This window comes from Kogia breviceps, chromosome 10, assembly GCF_026419965.1.
Source record: "Kogia breviceps isolate mKogBre1 chromosome 10, mKogBre1 haplotype 1, whole genome shotgun sequence".
Taxonomy (NCBI): Eukaryota; Metazoa; Chordata; class Mammalia; order Artiodactyla; family Physeteridae; genus Kogia; species Kogia breviceps.
In genome coordinates, this window is record NC_081319.1 from 34,815,652 (window position 1) to 34,832,340 (window position 16,689).

Consider the following 16,689-nt stretch of genomic DNA (forward strand, 5'->3'; position numbering starts at 1 on the left):
AGTGTTCAGGGTGTACACAGTTAACTGTGTAACAGTTAACTGATAATCCTTCAGAGGTGACTCCAAACATAGGGGCTCCCAGGGCATGGCTAACAGTGCATGGTCCAGCTGAGATCTAAAGAGCATTCCACAGAATTCCCTGGCGGTCCAGTGGTTAGGACTCTGTGCTTTCACTGCAGGGAGCACAGGTTCGATCCCAGGTCAGGGAACTAAGACCCCACAAGCCGCATGGTGAGGCAAAATAAATAAATAAAGAGCACTCCAAACTTGGGCAGATAGGGCTCCAGCTCTGCCTTTGGTTTCATGGAGCTAAGGAACCCATGTGCAGGTCACATATGAGTGAGTACAGAATGTTGGAAAGGAGAGGCCTGAATGTTCCCCTATAAGAGGTTTTGCAGGTGTTGGTCAGAGCACTGAACATGCCCAGTGACACCACTGTCCACACAGGCCAATGCCAGCCTTCCCATCATTTTTGATTCCAGAATACCCAGATTATGAAAGCTTGTTTTTGTCCAAAGCTCACTGCTAGGAAGAGAAAATTTGAGTGGTTTCATTTTAATTTCTCTCATCAAGCATGGTTCTCTGCACTGTAGCTAGATTGGGACATTCCCAAACACAAATCTAATCACGCCCCCTCTTGTCAATGCCATTCAGAGCTCCCCACTGCTCTGCACAGGAACCTTCCCAGGGCTTGGCAGGGCTCTGGCCACTCGGCCCTGTTGACCTTTCTAGCATCTGCACTCATTAGTCCTCCCCATAAACTCGGCACCAACCAGCCCTAATTCCCTTTCTGTCCTCTGAGATGACCCATCTTTTCCTTCAGGCCTTCCACAACTGGGCCTTCTGCCTGAAGCCTTCCTTTGGCATCTCCCAGCTGACACCTGTTCATCCTCTGGACCACCTCACTCCTGCCTCCTCTGGGAAGCTGCCTCTGTTGCAAGAGAGGCTCCGCTCCTATCAATTCCAAAATTTTAATTGCCTGGTGCCTGGATCCTTCATCACAATGTGGGACCACATCAGTAGGGTCTATGTTTGGTTCCTCAGTGTATTCCCTGTGACATGCACAGGGCTAGACCCAGAGTAGGTACTGGGGAACAATTTGTTCAATGAGAGTATCATAGAATTTCCACTTCAGGGACCAAAGGCCCAGCCCAGAGCTCCAGAGGGAAGGGACCAAAACCATCTCTCACAGGGCCAGCCTACGAGCAAAGTCTGGCTAAGAAGTTTGGACTTTAAGCTTACAGGCAGTGAGAACCATAGGCTGTGGGCAGGGGGGTGGGTGAAATAAAGAGATCAACTTGGGACAACTACTCTGGACACACTGCAGGGATAGACTGCAGAGGACCAGACTGGCAGCTGCTGCAACAGTGACTAAGATGTATCAGGTTTCAAATACCAAGATGCTTAATAGCAAGTAGGGGTAGTGATAACCCTAATATTTGCAACTAAGTGTTAGTGAGCATTTCCTTTATCTAGACACAGGCTAGACTTCATTCACAGGATATCTCAACCTCAGGTAGTAAGTACTTCCAATCACTCCCCCTTTACAGATGGGAAAACAGAGGCTGAGTAAGGATGATCAACTTGCCCAAAGTCACTGAGGAGTACATAGGGTGGAGTCCAGATTCAAACCCAAGCAGTTTGACCTTCCAACCACTGACCCCAGGACCTCAGAGCCCCCAATTTATCCTCTCTGGCCCTTAAGCCTATGTTTCCTATCAATCTGACTTTTGCTCTCTAATCTTTGTTTTTAGTCACATAAAACCATCAGAAAAATTATAGCTCAGTGGACTTAGAGCTGAGATGAGGCATGGAGAAAAAATAGATTTATGCAATTCTGAAATCAGCTGTCGACAAATGGACTGTCATCTCAGGATCCAGGAAGCAACTGCAGAGTCTAACCTCAAGAAATGCTTCTCCAAAATTCTCAGTCCAGGGAATTCCCTGGCAGTCCAGTGATTAGGATTCCACACTTTCACTGCTGAGGGCCCAGGTTCAAACCCTGGGTGGAGAACTAAGATCCTGCAAGCCACACAGTGTGGCCAAAATAAAATAAAATAAACAAAACTCTCAGTGCATATAAAACTGACACTGGAAGTTGCTGTGGAAAAAAAAACCCAGCGGTTTTTCCTCTCCTCCACCTCCCTCACTGACTGATTTGGTTCAGGGTGATATGCCCATTCCTAAAGCTTAATTCCTTTCATTCCTGAAGCATAATCAGTCTTAGGTAATCACAGCTATTTGGTCCCCCTCTGTTGGATACAGGCTTTCATAGCGTGTCTTGCAGCTGGGGGTGGTCAAGTAATCCATTCCTAGCCAATGAAACATAAGGGGTAGTTTTCTGGGCAGTTTCAATGAAATTTCTTTTCTTGCCATTAAAGGAAAACTCTTAGACATCCACTGCCTTCCTTCCCTCTTGAGATGCTATTGTGGAGCTGTGGCAGCCATTTTGCAACCATGAGGTTGCAAAGGTTGACAAGGTTAAGAATGGAGAGCAAGGCTCAAGAAAGACAGAGCACGAAGATAGAGCCAATGTGGGTCCTTGTTGACACTGTTGAACCACTGTACCAAACTGCAGCTGCCTTCCTTGAGGCTTCTTCCATGAGGTTATGAAACACCTATAGACTAAAGCAACTTTTATTCGATTGTTCTGTAACTTGCAGCCCCAAACTTTCCAATTCCATTTTCCAGGTAAATTTTAAAACTTTATCTACATTCTACCTGATACACATTCACAATGTTGATTCCTGGGGTTCTATATTCTGAGGTAGGAGTCAGGACACTAGGGTCCAAGTCCCGCCTCTGCCATACACACAGTGTGTGGCCTTGGGGAAGTCATTAAATCTCTCTGATCCCAGATCTTTTTTTTTTTTTTGCGGTATGCGGGCCTCTCACTGTTGTGGCCTCTCTCGTTGCGGAGCACAGGCTCCGGATGCGCAGGCTCAGCGGCCATGGCTCACGGGCCCAGCTGCTCCGCGGCACGTGGGATCCTCCCGGACCAGGGCACGAACCCATGTCCCCTGCATCGGCAGGCGGGCTCCCAACCACTGCGACACCAGGGAAGCCCATGATCCCAGATCTTATGCATAAGGTGCTAATTCATCTTCTGTTTACCCTCCACGGGCCCCTGTGAGAATCCAAGGAAGCAAAATACCTGAAACTGCTTTGTTATGTAAAGGCCTGTATATGTGGGGGACCGGAGAGGGGCTTACAAGTAAAGAAGACCAAGAAGTTCTTGCCCTCATCAGGGAGGAACACGTGCAGTAATCAAAACCATGCTCGCCGTCACTGTGCAAGCCCTGGCCACAGTGGAGGAATCTGCTCTTCTGAACCCCCGCCAGCTTGTTAGTGGCATCATCCAAGCTTGCAGTTAACTAATTTCCCTTGACTGCATCAGGACAAAACTATGCTGAGCAATCTGGACTGTATCACCAAAGGGAATGAGGCTCAGCCGTCTGTGTGAGGGAATGGTGCATGCCAAGCAGCTGTGCCAAAGAGGCCCATGGGCTGTGTATGCTCACCATGCTACCCAGCACTCCTCCAGACGAGGACACCAACGGTGCCCAGCATGTAGAACTGCTCCCAGGCTCCCAGCAGTTCTCCTTTTGGAAACCTTTCCATTTCTGCATTTTAATGGATGGCCCCTAGATTTCCACTTTGTGAAACAATGTGAGATGGCCAAGTCAATTTACAACTGAAGAACTGGTCACCTCCAGTCCTAAGATAGAATGGCCTCCTTCAGCTCTCCTTCATCCCTACTTAAACAATTAGATATCAATGATCTAATAGAAAAGGATGCAATGCACATCATCATTAGCCAGATGCAATGTTCTTTTGCCATTTGCTTTTGCTCCCTCCCACTACCAAGAGTGAACCCCAGGGAGGCACTCAACCACCCCCTACTCTCCCCAAACATTTCAGTCCTTCCTGCACGTTTCTGGGAAATGCGAGGAGTATCTTAGCAGGATAGGAGAGAGCCCAGGCAGCCCTAGAGATGGTTTAGCCAGCCCACTAAACATGTGGTGAGGAGATGGACGAAGAACTTTCATCCTTTAAAGAACTTAGAATCTACCACATAGACTCAGGGCCTCAGTCACTGTCAGTTTCCTCCTCCCTTTCTCCTGGCTGGTTGGCTCTTCTCCTCTGATTCACACAAGTGTAGAGCAGTACAGCTAAAGCAACTGTGGCAAACAGGGTGGGTTCAAATCTGCGCTCGGACACACACTAGCTGGGTGACCTTGACCAAAGCATCTCCACGCTTTGGATGTCAGTGTTCATTTTGGGGGGATGAGGATTGTAACTGCATCTTTCTAACGAACTCAAGGTGAGGATGAAATGAGATGGTTCAATAAACAGTCAACAGAGAAGCCGCATGTAAGAAAGTGTCTGGGTGTACAAGCACAAGAAAGCAAGAAAATATTTATGTGAGTGTGCTGTGTGCTACACAGAAAGACTGACAGCTGGTACTTACTAAGTAGGAAGGGGTGTTGGGGCAATGGCCCTGATTTACTCTTGGGAACAGGGCTCACGTACCCCTGACCTCTGCAGAGAGCACAGACTCTGCATTCGTTGGAGAGAAGCGCTGCTTCAGTAGGCACATGTGACTCTCTAAATACCTGAGACAGAAACCACCACATTGTGTGACTGTACACTGCCCCACCCCAGGCCACACTCTGAACCCTCCCAATAACCTGGGTCTTTGGCAGACAGGGAGCCAAGACAGAGCTGCCAGCCTACTGACAAATACGAGCCGGGAAGGTATCTGCCATGAAACCCTTTGTTTGTTTGCTCCCTGAATATTAACTAAGCACCTGCCATGTGTCAGGGATATCAAACACTGGCTAAATTTGCAGATGATCATCACTGTGGAGTGATCATGGACCACTTTTTCTTACTTTTATTAGTAAAAGAATGTGCTCAATAATGTTTGCTTTTCCTTTTCATGATAAAAAAGTTCTTATTTGTGATGTTGCCATGGTCCATCCAAAAAAAAAAAAAAAAAAGCCTCAAGAGAAAACCATGCTATTCAGGCCAACCACCAAACCCTAGGCTCCGACAGCAAGGAATACATCACCATCTGCCTTTTCTTTCCCTTTGCCCAATCTCTGGAAGTACTCCCAACATCTCGCATTTTAAAGACACAGCAAAATCCTCAATGGGAATTTTAATGATGATCTAAAAGAGGAAAGCCAAGTTTCATTCAATGAATGGCCAGAACTTTGGGGAGAAGAACCTAAAAACAAAGAACAAATAAGCTGGGCTCACCCACCAAGATTCAAGCAAGCTTCGGCATTGGTGTGGAACAGTGTCACATGTTGGTTCATGTAAATCTCAGCCCAGAGACTGGAGAGCAAAGGACAGCTGACTGGGCTCTGGATGATACTGGGGATTCTGAACCCTGCTTAACCTTGGAAGTTGGACATGATTAATGAAAGCAATACAGCTTTCAGGCCTAACAAAAGAAGATCAACAGTTGCATTTAAGGATAATGAGGAAAGACCTCATGAAGAAGGGAGAGACTTTAGGGAACATGTGGACACATCACCCTGCAGCAGAGACTCCTTCCATGTCTTCCGCTGCCTTCAGGGGATGTACCAGTTCCTCTACGTGGCTGACCAGACTTGCTTGATCTGGACCGCCCCTCTCAATCCAGTACCATTCTTTTCCCCATCACCCTCACCTACCCACTCTCTCTGCCTCCCATATTCACCCCCACTCCACTATGTCCAGTCACTGAACTCCTTTCGGTCAAGCCAGCCAGGTCTGTACTTCCTGGGGGTGGGAGAGAACTTACTATAACCTGAAAATAGCACTTTCCTCCTCAATTGTTATTCTCCTTATTCCTGCCCTACCTCATTGCATATGCCTGGCTAGTGCCTACCTATCTTAAAGTGTTCACTTTGTCATCGCTTATTCCAAGAAGCCGTCACTGAGCCCCCCGTTGGCTGCATGTCCCAGCTTTGTGCTCTCTCAGCATCCCCGCCCCGACCCAACCCTCTGAGACTGCTCTGTCCACACGACTGTAAGCACCTGCTTCCTGGTTGCATCCACATCCAAAGCACACACATAAACACAAAACCTCAAAGTCCACGCAGGAAGACAACCTGTCTTCCTTATCTACAAAAGCAGCCTCACTACTTAACTCTTAGCACTCAATAGTATTTGTTGAATAAATAAATAACCAGAACAAAGAAATGAAAGGCAAAACTGAAGATCACTGATGGAAAAGATTAGAAACAAAGCAAAGAGAAGAAAAAAATAGTTGACACAAAGACAAAAAAATAAATAAACTAATATGATAAGAATCTCTAGCCTCTTTGAAAACAGGTAATAAAAGTTTTAGAGAAGCCTAAGTTACACACACACACACACAAAATATATATATATATATATATACACACACACACATATATATAGAATTAAAACACTGGCATGCTTATACAATGCAAGAATCTGATGTAGAATTGCTGGAACTCCATTAAATATTTTTATGGTTTTATTGGTGCACTTTTGATTAAATAACCTTTAGAATGAAAATGTGTAGAGTTTATGTAATGAAGCAGATGAATCCACAATATTTTCACCAACACAAGGCATCCCAGGGATCTTTTGCATTACAAAAGCTTCTTGTGTAATTTGAAACATGACTGGACATAATTAGCAGTACAGAAAAAATGAGCACCGAAAGAAAATACCATCCTCATACTTTTAATACGGAATCGATTACTTTAAAAAGCAAATCCACAGCAGGCAAAGCACTGGAGAAACGGTTCTAAAGAAAATTCTGCAAATTAAAACCAGGACACCAGAAAGTTCTGGGCTGAACTAACAAATGATGTTCTTCTCTATTCAACTCTGCACAAACACGGGCTACAGGAGGCATTTAAATTGATTTAACAATATCAGCCCAGTTAATACTGTGTTCATTTAATGCATGGCTTAGGCTTCTGTAAAATCATTTTTCTAACTTCAGCATGGAACAGAATTAGCACCCTCATTTTTATGATAATATTGTTAATTTAATGCATGGCTTGGAGTTAGACTTCAAAGTGAATCAGAAAAATATGGCTTTTCTCTTGTCAGAGACATCTCTCTTCATGCACCAGAGGTCTGATCTTAAATTTTAACTTCAACTGCACAAAATCACTCTCATATTTCAACTATTCTTTCATAATTCAATCATTTAGTTCATTGGTCTTAGATTGATTTTGCAATATCCTGCTCAGGAAAACTAAAACAAGTTTTAACATTATCTTTTCATGTTTATTCTCTGGAAAGATCTGGATTGGACACTTTTCAGAATACTCTATAAGATGCACTTAGCAATGAAGTTAATACAAACATGCAAAAATGGCTAGAATGGGCAAGGAAAGTCTTTTCCACCATTTAAATTATTTTCCTCCCTTCCCCATTATGACGCTGAAAATCAAATGGCAATGATGAATTAGATTTGTACAAACAAAAAACCTACAATGCACAAGAGCTTCCAACATTAAAAATAAAGATTGTATTTTTTACTTTCTCTCTAAAACACTGAAATGTCTCCTCAAACATCTACCCAGCAAGCAAGAGAAAACTGACAGTGTAATGAAGGGTGAAATGATAATGTCCTCTCCCATAAATGGAATCCAGCCAACTAGAACAATGCATTCAAACAGATTTGCAGGGCATTCTGAATGGAGTTTCAAATATCCCAGCCCCCTGCACTTACAAGAGCCTGCAGTGGGGTCTCCCTCTAGATGGGGGCAAGTGACCATTTTAGACAGATGGAGGAAAAATGTACATCATATTACTAGAGCAATTTTGCCACTGTGGAAATAGGTGAAGGAGATGGAGGGAAAAACCACCACCACAATTTGGCAAGGCAAAACTGGTGAAACACACTTAGGGTTGGAAGAGACAATTCAAGGGAATGCAAATGAAGACTTGTCAATTACAAATCTACTATTTAGGACCCTCAAAATATTGTTGTTATGGATTGAATGTTTGTGTCTTCTCCTTAATTCATATGTTGAAGCCCTTAACCCCCAGTGTGGTGGTATTCAGAGATGGGGCCTTTGGGAGGTAATTACGGTTAGATGAGGTCATGAAGGTAGGGCTCTCGTGATGGGATTGTACCCTGATAAGAGGAGATGTGAGAGAGCTTGCCCTCTTTTTCTTTCTGTGTAAGCACACGGAGAAAAGGCTTCGTGAGCAGACAGCAAGAATGTGGCTATGTGCAGTCGGCTACGTGCAAGCAAGGAAGAGAATTGTCACCAGAAACCAAGTCCTGCCAGACCCTGATTTTGGAGTTTCCAGCCTCTAGAACTGGAATAAAATAAATTTCTGTTTCTTAAGCCACCCAGTCTGTGGTATTTAGTTATGGCAGATAGAGCTGACTAATACAGTTTCTAAGTATGCAAACATTATACCCTGCTTAGTGGACATTCTAATAATACCTAACTCTGTGCAGACCCTCCTTCAGTGCAACAATTTCACTTCTAGAGTTTATTCAACAGAAGCACACCCAATTCTGCAAAAATATATGTATGAGTTCATTCACTGTAGCACTCTTGAGTAGAAAAGAGATTAGTAACAGCATAGTGTCCAGCAAAGCGGGACTGGTTAAAAAATTAATGCCAACTATAGAGGATGGAATGCTCTGTTCTTCAGATACACTTGATACAATACAAGTATAGAAGCAAGCTGCTGAATATTCTGTAAACTAGGATTCTATTTTTGTGGGAAGAATATGTGTTCATATATATTCAGAAAAATTTGTAAGAATATGTGCCAAATGGAAAGGGAATGGGAACATTTCTGAGTTGTTTAAAATTTTTACATATGTTGCCTATATTAAAAGCAATCAATACATTGTTACTGCTAATTAGTGGTCCCTTTTATGACCTCAGGCTTTTAATATAAATTCAAACATATTTGATCCCATTAAGGGAATAGAGTTCATGATTTTACTATAGAGGCTTCAAATGAAAAAGTTCAGAGTATCTTTCTACTTGTCGAAATAATTATGTAAATAGCCTTGAAGCTGATCATTTATGTTGAAAACTAACAAACAGATGTACAGTGAGGGTTAATGGGCCTTCTAATGGGTTTCTTTATATAAGGGGCCAATTTGGGGTAAAAAAGAAATTTTTTTTCCTTAACTGTTCTAGAATAACTGGCATGTCTACTTTTAATTATCTTAATCACCCTCTCTTCATTATTGAGTTGACACTGTTTGTATATCTTAATGAATTTACAGAGATTATTTCAATCGATTGGTTTTGTTAACAGAACAATAAATCCTGACTGATAAAGGATTCACAATGTAATTAGCTAGCTCTTCTTATTATGCAAATTTCTGATACTTCTGTAATGAGTAATTAAAGATTAAAAAGAAAGATAGTCCCAAATTAGCTGCTTCTTATCTGTAAATGCTTCAGGATGTGTGGGGATCAGCCCACATTCGCATATTCACAATAAGCCTGATAACTAAAGTAACTTTTCTTGATTTGGAAACCCAAAGCTCGGTCTGAAAAATCTTTAAAGAGCTATGCCTGAGGCCATACAGTTTCACAGTAAGATGGTTGAGTGGTTCAACTACATTTTCTTTACTTCTGCTCAGGAAACAGGACAAGGGGAACCTGGACAGTTTCTGAGTCCTCACTGTGCCACTTTTTTCTGAGTGTGTGACCTAAAGGCAGTAGCTGCTACCTCCTGGTGCCTCTGTCTCCAGGCTATGCGGTACAGAGCTGGGGTGAAGATCCAATGAGATCATCTACACTGGGACACTTGGCAGTGATGCTCCATGGAAAGTAGCTGCTGGTACAACTCATTCAACAAGGATTTAAATTACTATTTGCCAGGTACTGTTCTAGGCACTGGGGATATTTCAGTGAATAAACAAGACCAAACTCTGTTCCCATGGAATTTATTATTCTCTTCCTTTTCTTTAGGGCTTTTTAAAATCTGAAGCTATTAAATCATGGTGCCCTGCTGTTGTGCCTTTTTGCTCCAAGTCTCATCAGAAGCTGATAGGATACTAATCAAGCAATCCCCTCGGCAAGCCCAGAGTCACTTCAATACCCATGCCCTCTGCCAAGTGGATGTTATAAAAAAAAAAAAAAAAAAGTGGATGTTATGCCCATGCAGAAGACTGCCCAGAAATAGGGTTCCATGATGACACACTCTGCTCAGGGGGCCAGAGAAGCCATGCAGACACAGGAACAGCATTCTTGGACCATGTCCATACCACTCATTCTTCAAATAGCAGCCCTTCTTTCATACCCTAACACTGGCCTCCTGTGTACCAGCTTGGGTTATCCTGGCAGGGACCCTGGGAGCAATGTGACTGCAGCTGCATCACAGCTGCAGGCTGAGGCACAGACTCAAGTGGTTCACCCCAAGACACGGCATTGTATGTGGCCAAATTAGAATTCAAAACTAAATCCCATCCCTGAAGCCAAGCTCTGTCTTCTCACCACACTGCCTCCACTGCCTGCTGCAGCCACTCCGTGTCCCAGATAGAGGTGATGTGGAAAAGCACAGATGACCATCACACAGGAGCACCCAGCTAAGTATTCAAGGAAAACAACCAGGCTCATTGTGGCTATCATCTTTGGAAAAGAGTGGGAGGGAAATAAGGAACATGATGAGACTCATACCAGAGAAGTGGGGAGAAGAGGACAAAGTACTGGAGATGTACTCCTGAATTAGTGCTCCAGGCAGTGTGTTCATGCCCGGGCTTGGTTCCCAGATCTCCCACTTCCCAGCTCTGTGACCTCCGCAAGTTACTGACACTCTCAATCCCTGCAACCTCACTTGAGAAAATGCCAAAACCACCCCCTACACGCTACAGCTGCTGTGAGGAATGAAGATAATACCAATATGAAGAGTAAGGAAATGGCACACAGTAGGCACTTAATAAATGCCACTTTTGTTTCTGAAGCTGAGATAAAGTACTCTATGAGCCTTAAACTGCTCTCTACATTTTCCTTGTCTTACCATCATGATTACTATTACTATCATTGTCATCAGACTAACCTAGCTTAAAATTAATTTCCACATGAGAAAATCTAGTAGTTTAAGGAGAATCTCAGTAGGTCTAATTCCCCAAGGTTCTGAAAGGGTTGGTTCTCCAGGAAAACTAAATCTGGTGCTACTCTTCCAGATAATAGTGCCTGAGTGCTAGGTGAGAAAAAATGTGCTCAACTGCTTTCCCAGTCCCCGAAACCCCTCCAATACCACGATTCAGTGAACTCACGTGGGACCAATGAGACCTCATCCTAGGGCATCTAATGCTATGTATACAAAAGCAACAAGAATGTTAACTGCTTGCTGATAAAAGATCACATGAACTCAAAGTGCAAAGAAAGCACAAAACAGCTGCAATTACGGCAATTATGTTGAAGAAGTCGTCATCCCCCAGCGTATCCAAAATAGATGAGACTGTTTGCTTTGCAATCGTCAAACGGAGCCCTTTCATGCTGCCACTGACATCCACTAAAATGACCACATCTTTCGGAGAAGTCGCTGCCTGGATGTACCTAGATCAGAGGAAAATTAAAGTAAAAATGAATCCTGAATCTCTCTGCAACTTTTCTCTTTTAAAAAATAACTAAGAGGTTTGACCATTTCCTACCATTTTCGGTTCCTGCAGTCAAAGGCAATGACTCCATTCTCATCTGGTTCCCATTTAATCCCTAGAAGAAAAATGGAGTTATAAGAAACCCAGAAACTTCAAATATTTATTCACAGCATTTCAAGGCTGCTCTGCTTTGCTGACTGAATGAACAGGGTGAAAAATCACATGCAAACACCAACCCTGGAGCTCATCACATGCTCCATCACCAACTCTGGGAAGGTGCTTTAGGGCTGGAACACCATAGCAAACACGGCCTTAGCTCAGGCACTCCAAGATCTGCTAGAGAGTGGTGACATCTTTAGTAACCCACTGTCCATCAAGAAAGGACATGACTCCAGCCCCTTCCCATGGCTAATGATAAAGTTAGCCAAGGTCATTTCTCACTGTCCTTCAAGCTGCTGGACCTAGCTGCATCATTCATGGATCTCTGAGCAGAGTCAGGCCCTGTCCCTGGACCCAGATAGGTAATGTCTAGGTCACGGGGGGTAGAAAGCATTCAAAATGTTTCCATCTCAGAATATACACTAGTCTGTTCTCTTTTCAGTTCTGTTTTGTCTTGGCCTTCTACAGTGAAATGAAATAAAATGTCCCTAACTATACTGCATAATAAAATCTGAATTTCAGTCTTTGAAGCCTGGGGGGTTTTCTCATTACATAAAATGGGATCCAACACCCTTAGTCTCATGGCTTGCAGACTGGTCAGGGTATGTCCAAGGTTCACATGCTCTATTTACAATTTAATCTTTATGAATAAACTTTCATTTAAAGAGAAAAGGGTTTGCTGCCTAAAAATAAGATAGAAAATCATTATTTTCAACCATCGGTACTGCTCAGGGATGGAGGATTAGAAACACAGATTTTGGAGTTAAGAAAATAAAACAGAAAAATTATTTTCACAGGAGAAAATCCTGACTTTGATTGTGGCATTGAGATTCTCCTTTCCAATTAATAAGGGCCAGTTTTCTGGACCACACTGGGCCAATAATAGGCACGTGCTTAAGATAACATCACTAAATTATTCCAGAGATAATCATGAGATGGCAGCTTGTAAACCAAAGAGTCATTTTGTTTTGTCCTCCTTGTACCTACATTTCCCATGTGCAAATGGACCTAATTTAAAGGTTCTCTGTAACAAATTGGAAAACAGAAGTATGAGAAGCCATTGCCAACTGAAGGTTATTAGGTAATGAAGATAAAATAAAAGTGACATAATATATTGTACACTAAAGGAGAAGAATGCAATTTATTTTAAAAACATCTGACATACTACATTTGTATAAAGCCAAGTACAGCTAGGATGACAGTCTTCACACATAATGAAATTATATATATAGTGAGGCTAGGTAATGTTCCAATGTGTAATTCCACAAAGAACTGGTTTGAGTCCAAATAAAGAGAATTTTTTTTTAATGTGTTGACGCATGGTAGACATTCAGTGGACATTCTTTGAGTTGAACTGTGGCCAGTGTTTTTAGACCACAACCATATCTGATCATCCTCCACCTCACCCCTACTCTGCCACCCTTCCTCCATCACAGCCTTATCACCATGTGCTCCACTGGGGGAGAAAACATGCAATTCTGTTTTACTGTCCTAGCATTTAGGCCAGGGCCTAGGAAGAAGGAATTAATGACACTCAATGCTCTCCTTTTGGATTGAGGTCCTTTCCCTGCAAATGGGCTTGTAACTTCACCCATGCACTGCTGAAACTTGGTGCTTTTCAAAAAGGCTCCAGGGAAAGAATCCTTCCTTGCCTCTTCTTAGCTTCTGGTGGCTCGCAGCAATGATTGGTATTCCTTGACTTGTAGCTCATCTTTCCAATTCCTTACTCCATCTTCATGTGGCTATCTTCCCTCTGTGTCTGTATGTCTTCCCTTCTCATAAGGACACCAGTTACATTGGATTTAATCCTAATCCAGTATGATCACATTCCAGCTATATTAGATCTATTTCCATGAAAGGTCACATCTGAGGCTCCAGGTGGACATGAATTTGGAGGGACGCTATTCAACCCACTACATGTAAAACACGTAGGACTTGTAAAACAAATGTGAGGGGTGGCCACAGAGTAAAGAAGATTACCCCCGGGCACAGAGAACCACGTCTGCCAAGGTATGAGAAGAGCATGTCAAGTTCAAGGAGCTGAAGGAAGGCTGGTGTGGCTGTGCAGAGAGGATGTCTATAGCAAGGAAAGAGACTGGATGACAGCAGGAACCAGGAGGCCCGTGCCCTTCCTGGTCAGGACAGGAGGTACACACTAAGGGGATGAAGACAGTACCTCAACACAGTTCTAGGCACAGCTGCCCTGGATATAACAATAAAGGTCACACTCTGACTCAAAGACAGGGCTGTATGGGCCCTGGAGGATCATCTCACCCACACCTAACCTTTGGGCCCAAATCTTCATTTCACAGCAGGGACTCCAAGGCTCTCAAAGTTCAACAGATTTTCCTGAGATTTCTAGTTAGGACTGGGACTTGATCTCCCTAATCCCATGCCACCATTCTCTTCCTTACACAGGCAGTATAAGGAGGTTCCATGAGAATTTACTGTATGTTAGTGTGAGTTAAGTATATAAAAGTAAAACTGGTTTCCATGTCGTGGGAGGAACATCTGAGGGCCTTTAATCTGCTTATGTTCATCTTTAACCTCTGCTGGTAGGGCAGTAAGAGGCAGCATTTACCAAACTAATCTGACCATTGAGCCCTTCCTTTCCCAAGAAACTCACAACAAAATGATTTAGGAGACAACCTTCAGGAAACCCTGTCCCAGATAGTACTATCTCTCCTAGGACATTCCAGTATGTACTTTTTTGTATACACAGATATTTTGAAAATGTTCAAGTAATCAAATCCCAGAGAAATAATAGTTGGTTCATCTTAAATCTCTGAGATCCAAGGAACTGTCACTTAACCAAGAAGTACCCTCAGGAGCCATAACATTTCTAGAAGTGTCAAATGCCTCATGGGATCCCACCCAGGCTGGCTGGGGCATAAATCTCAAGATAAAAGGAACAGTGCAGTTCAGCAGCAGCTTTCACTGCCATTCAGTCTTCTCTCGGCAGCACTCCAGACTTCATGACCAGCATCAGTGATGCCTAGCCTGCCTTCCTCAGCTTTCATAGGACAAGGTCCCAAGGTCCCTGAATGTTCATTCAGCATATCCACAGGTGAAACTGAAAATAATGTTAAAATCTCTACTGCAGACTCAAATGCTCAAATCTGATTAAATGTAAAATATTGTGCAATATTCCTATATACTATTGTTTCTCTCCCAAAGGCATTATAAACTAATATTGGAGGGAAATTAATTTTATCTAAGGCAACATATGTCTTCATAATCTCTTGGCACATGAAAATGAAGAGTAGGGCCAACAGAGCAGAGCCTAACTCAGCATCATCTGAAAGTCAGGTGATTCAATGAATGTGTTCCCTGCTGGAGCTGGCTGGAACTGGGTTTCTGCCACTGGCAACCAAAATCTCTGATGAATGCACTTCCCCACAAGAGGGAACTTCGCGAGGGCAGTGACCTTTTCTGCTTAGCTCACCATTTTATCCTCAGGGCCTCACACAGGGCTTGGAACAAAGCAAGAACTCAGGACACACTTACGTAAGAATGAAGGAACATCCCTTCTGCTTATGACATTTACACTTACCACTGATTCATACTATTGTACCACTCTAAACATGAAAAGAAGCATCCTAAAAAGAAAAAAAAAAAATCCTAGCAAAAAAAGTCCATGGATCCCTCATCTAACAATCATTTTATGTCCAAGAAACAAGAGGTGTACTCTGTTCAGAACCAAGCACTGAGTGAGCACTGACATGTATCAGGGCAGTGAAGCCCTTTGGAGGACTGTGACCTATGTCTTTATTCACAAAGAAAATATGCAGAAATTTTACAAAGTCAAAATTCTGCCACCAATATCATAAAAGAACTGTAAGCATTTCTGAGTCAACTATTCTGATTCTGACTGATAAAAATCTTGTACATAAATTAATCTCTCCAATTAGAGAAACCCTTTATGAGGATTTTCTTTTGTTATGGACTGAATCTTTGTGTCCCACCAACATTCATAGGTTGAAGAACCCTATGTTCTGGTATTGAGAGGTAATTTTCTTTGGGAGGCAATTAGGTTTAGATGAGGTCATGAGACTGGAACCCCCATGATGGGATTAGTGCCCTTCCAGGAAGAGTAAGAAACACCAGAGCTTCCTCTCTCTCCCATGTGAGGACACAGGAAGAAGGCAGCCATCTGCAAGCCAGAAAGAGGGGTCTCACCAAGAACCAAATCTGCCAGCACCTTGATCTTGCTCTTCCCAGCCTCCAGAACAATGAGAAATAAATGTCTGTTGTTTAAACCACCTAGTCTGTGGTGTTTTGTTACGGCAGCCCGAGATGACTAATACATCTCTATTATCAGATTTCAAATTTGAAACTTTCAATTTAGTTTGAAGACTTCCTGCTGGTGGAGACAACAGATGATCTGTGGTTTCTTCTTATTTGCTCCACCTTCATCCAAATGCCACGTGGTAAGATGTCTTGTGGCTTCCCTGATGGATCAGCCCCCCACCATGCTCTATTTTCACAACATCTGCATTAAATTTACTCTCCGTTGAGTGTATCAAAGCAGATTGCAATTTGGTGACACTGGAACTTTAATAGACCACTGTTTATTATAATGTTATCTTTAATAGAATGCTTATTGTTTAAATTTCTGTGAGCTCCAGGAGGAACCATGCATGCCCTGCTGAACACAGCTCTCGGGCAATGTTGAATAATCTGGCAAAGCAGGCACTCGGCAGGCAAGTCTCAGGGGACAGATGCTAAGTGCAGGGCAAACAACTCCTGAAGGCAGAGGCTGGCAGTCTCTGTGCCTCAACGTGGGAAGACATCAGGTGCCTAGCCTTACTTAATGAAAATATAAAAGACTCCACTTAATTGCTCCAAGATTATGCAGGGCGTTTTTTTTCCTTCTTTTAGGTTGAGCTTTTTAATTTCTACAGCTGTGATGTTGGCACAATTGCAGCCTCGAGTCCTGTTTTCACAACTTGTAAGCAAAATTA

The 16,689-nt window shown here is 43.0% G+C and overlaps 1 protein-coding gene across 4 annotated transcripts in view; it reads right to left on the reverse strand.

Moving 5' to 3' along the window:
* Positions 1-16,689, reverse strand: part of CACNA2D3 (calcium voltage-gated channel auxiliary subunit alpha2delta 3) — an 808,785-nt gene that overhangs the window by 432,171 nt on the left and 359,925 nt on the right. For all 4 annotated transcript variants that reach the window (XM_067043906.1, XM_067043907.1, XM_067043905.1 and 1 more), the window contains 2 exons: positions 11,621-11,681; positions 11,375-11,525 (listed from right to left, as the gene is read on the reverse strand). In XM_067043906.1, the coding sequence (XP_066900007.1) occupies positions 11,375-11,525; positions 11,621-11,681 (212 nt within the window). The remainder of the gene's footprint in view (positions 1-11,374; positions 11,526-11,620; positions 11,682-16,689) is intronic.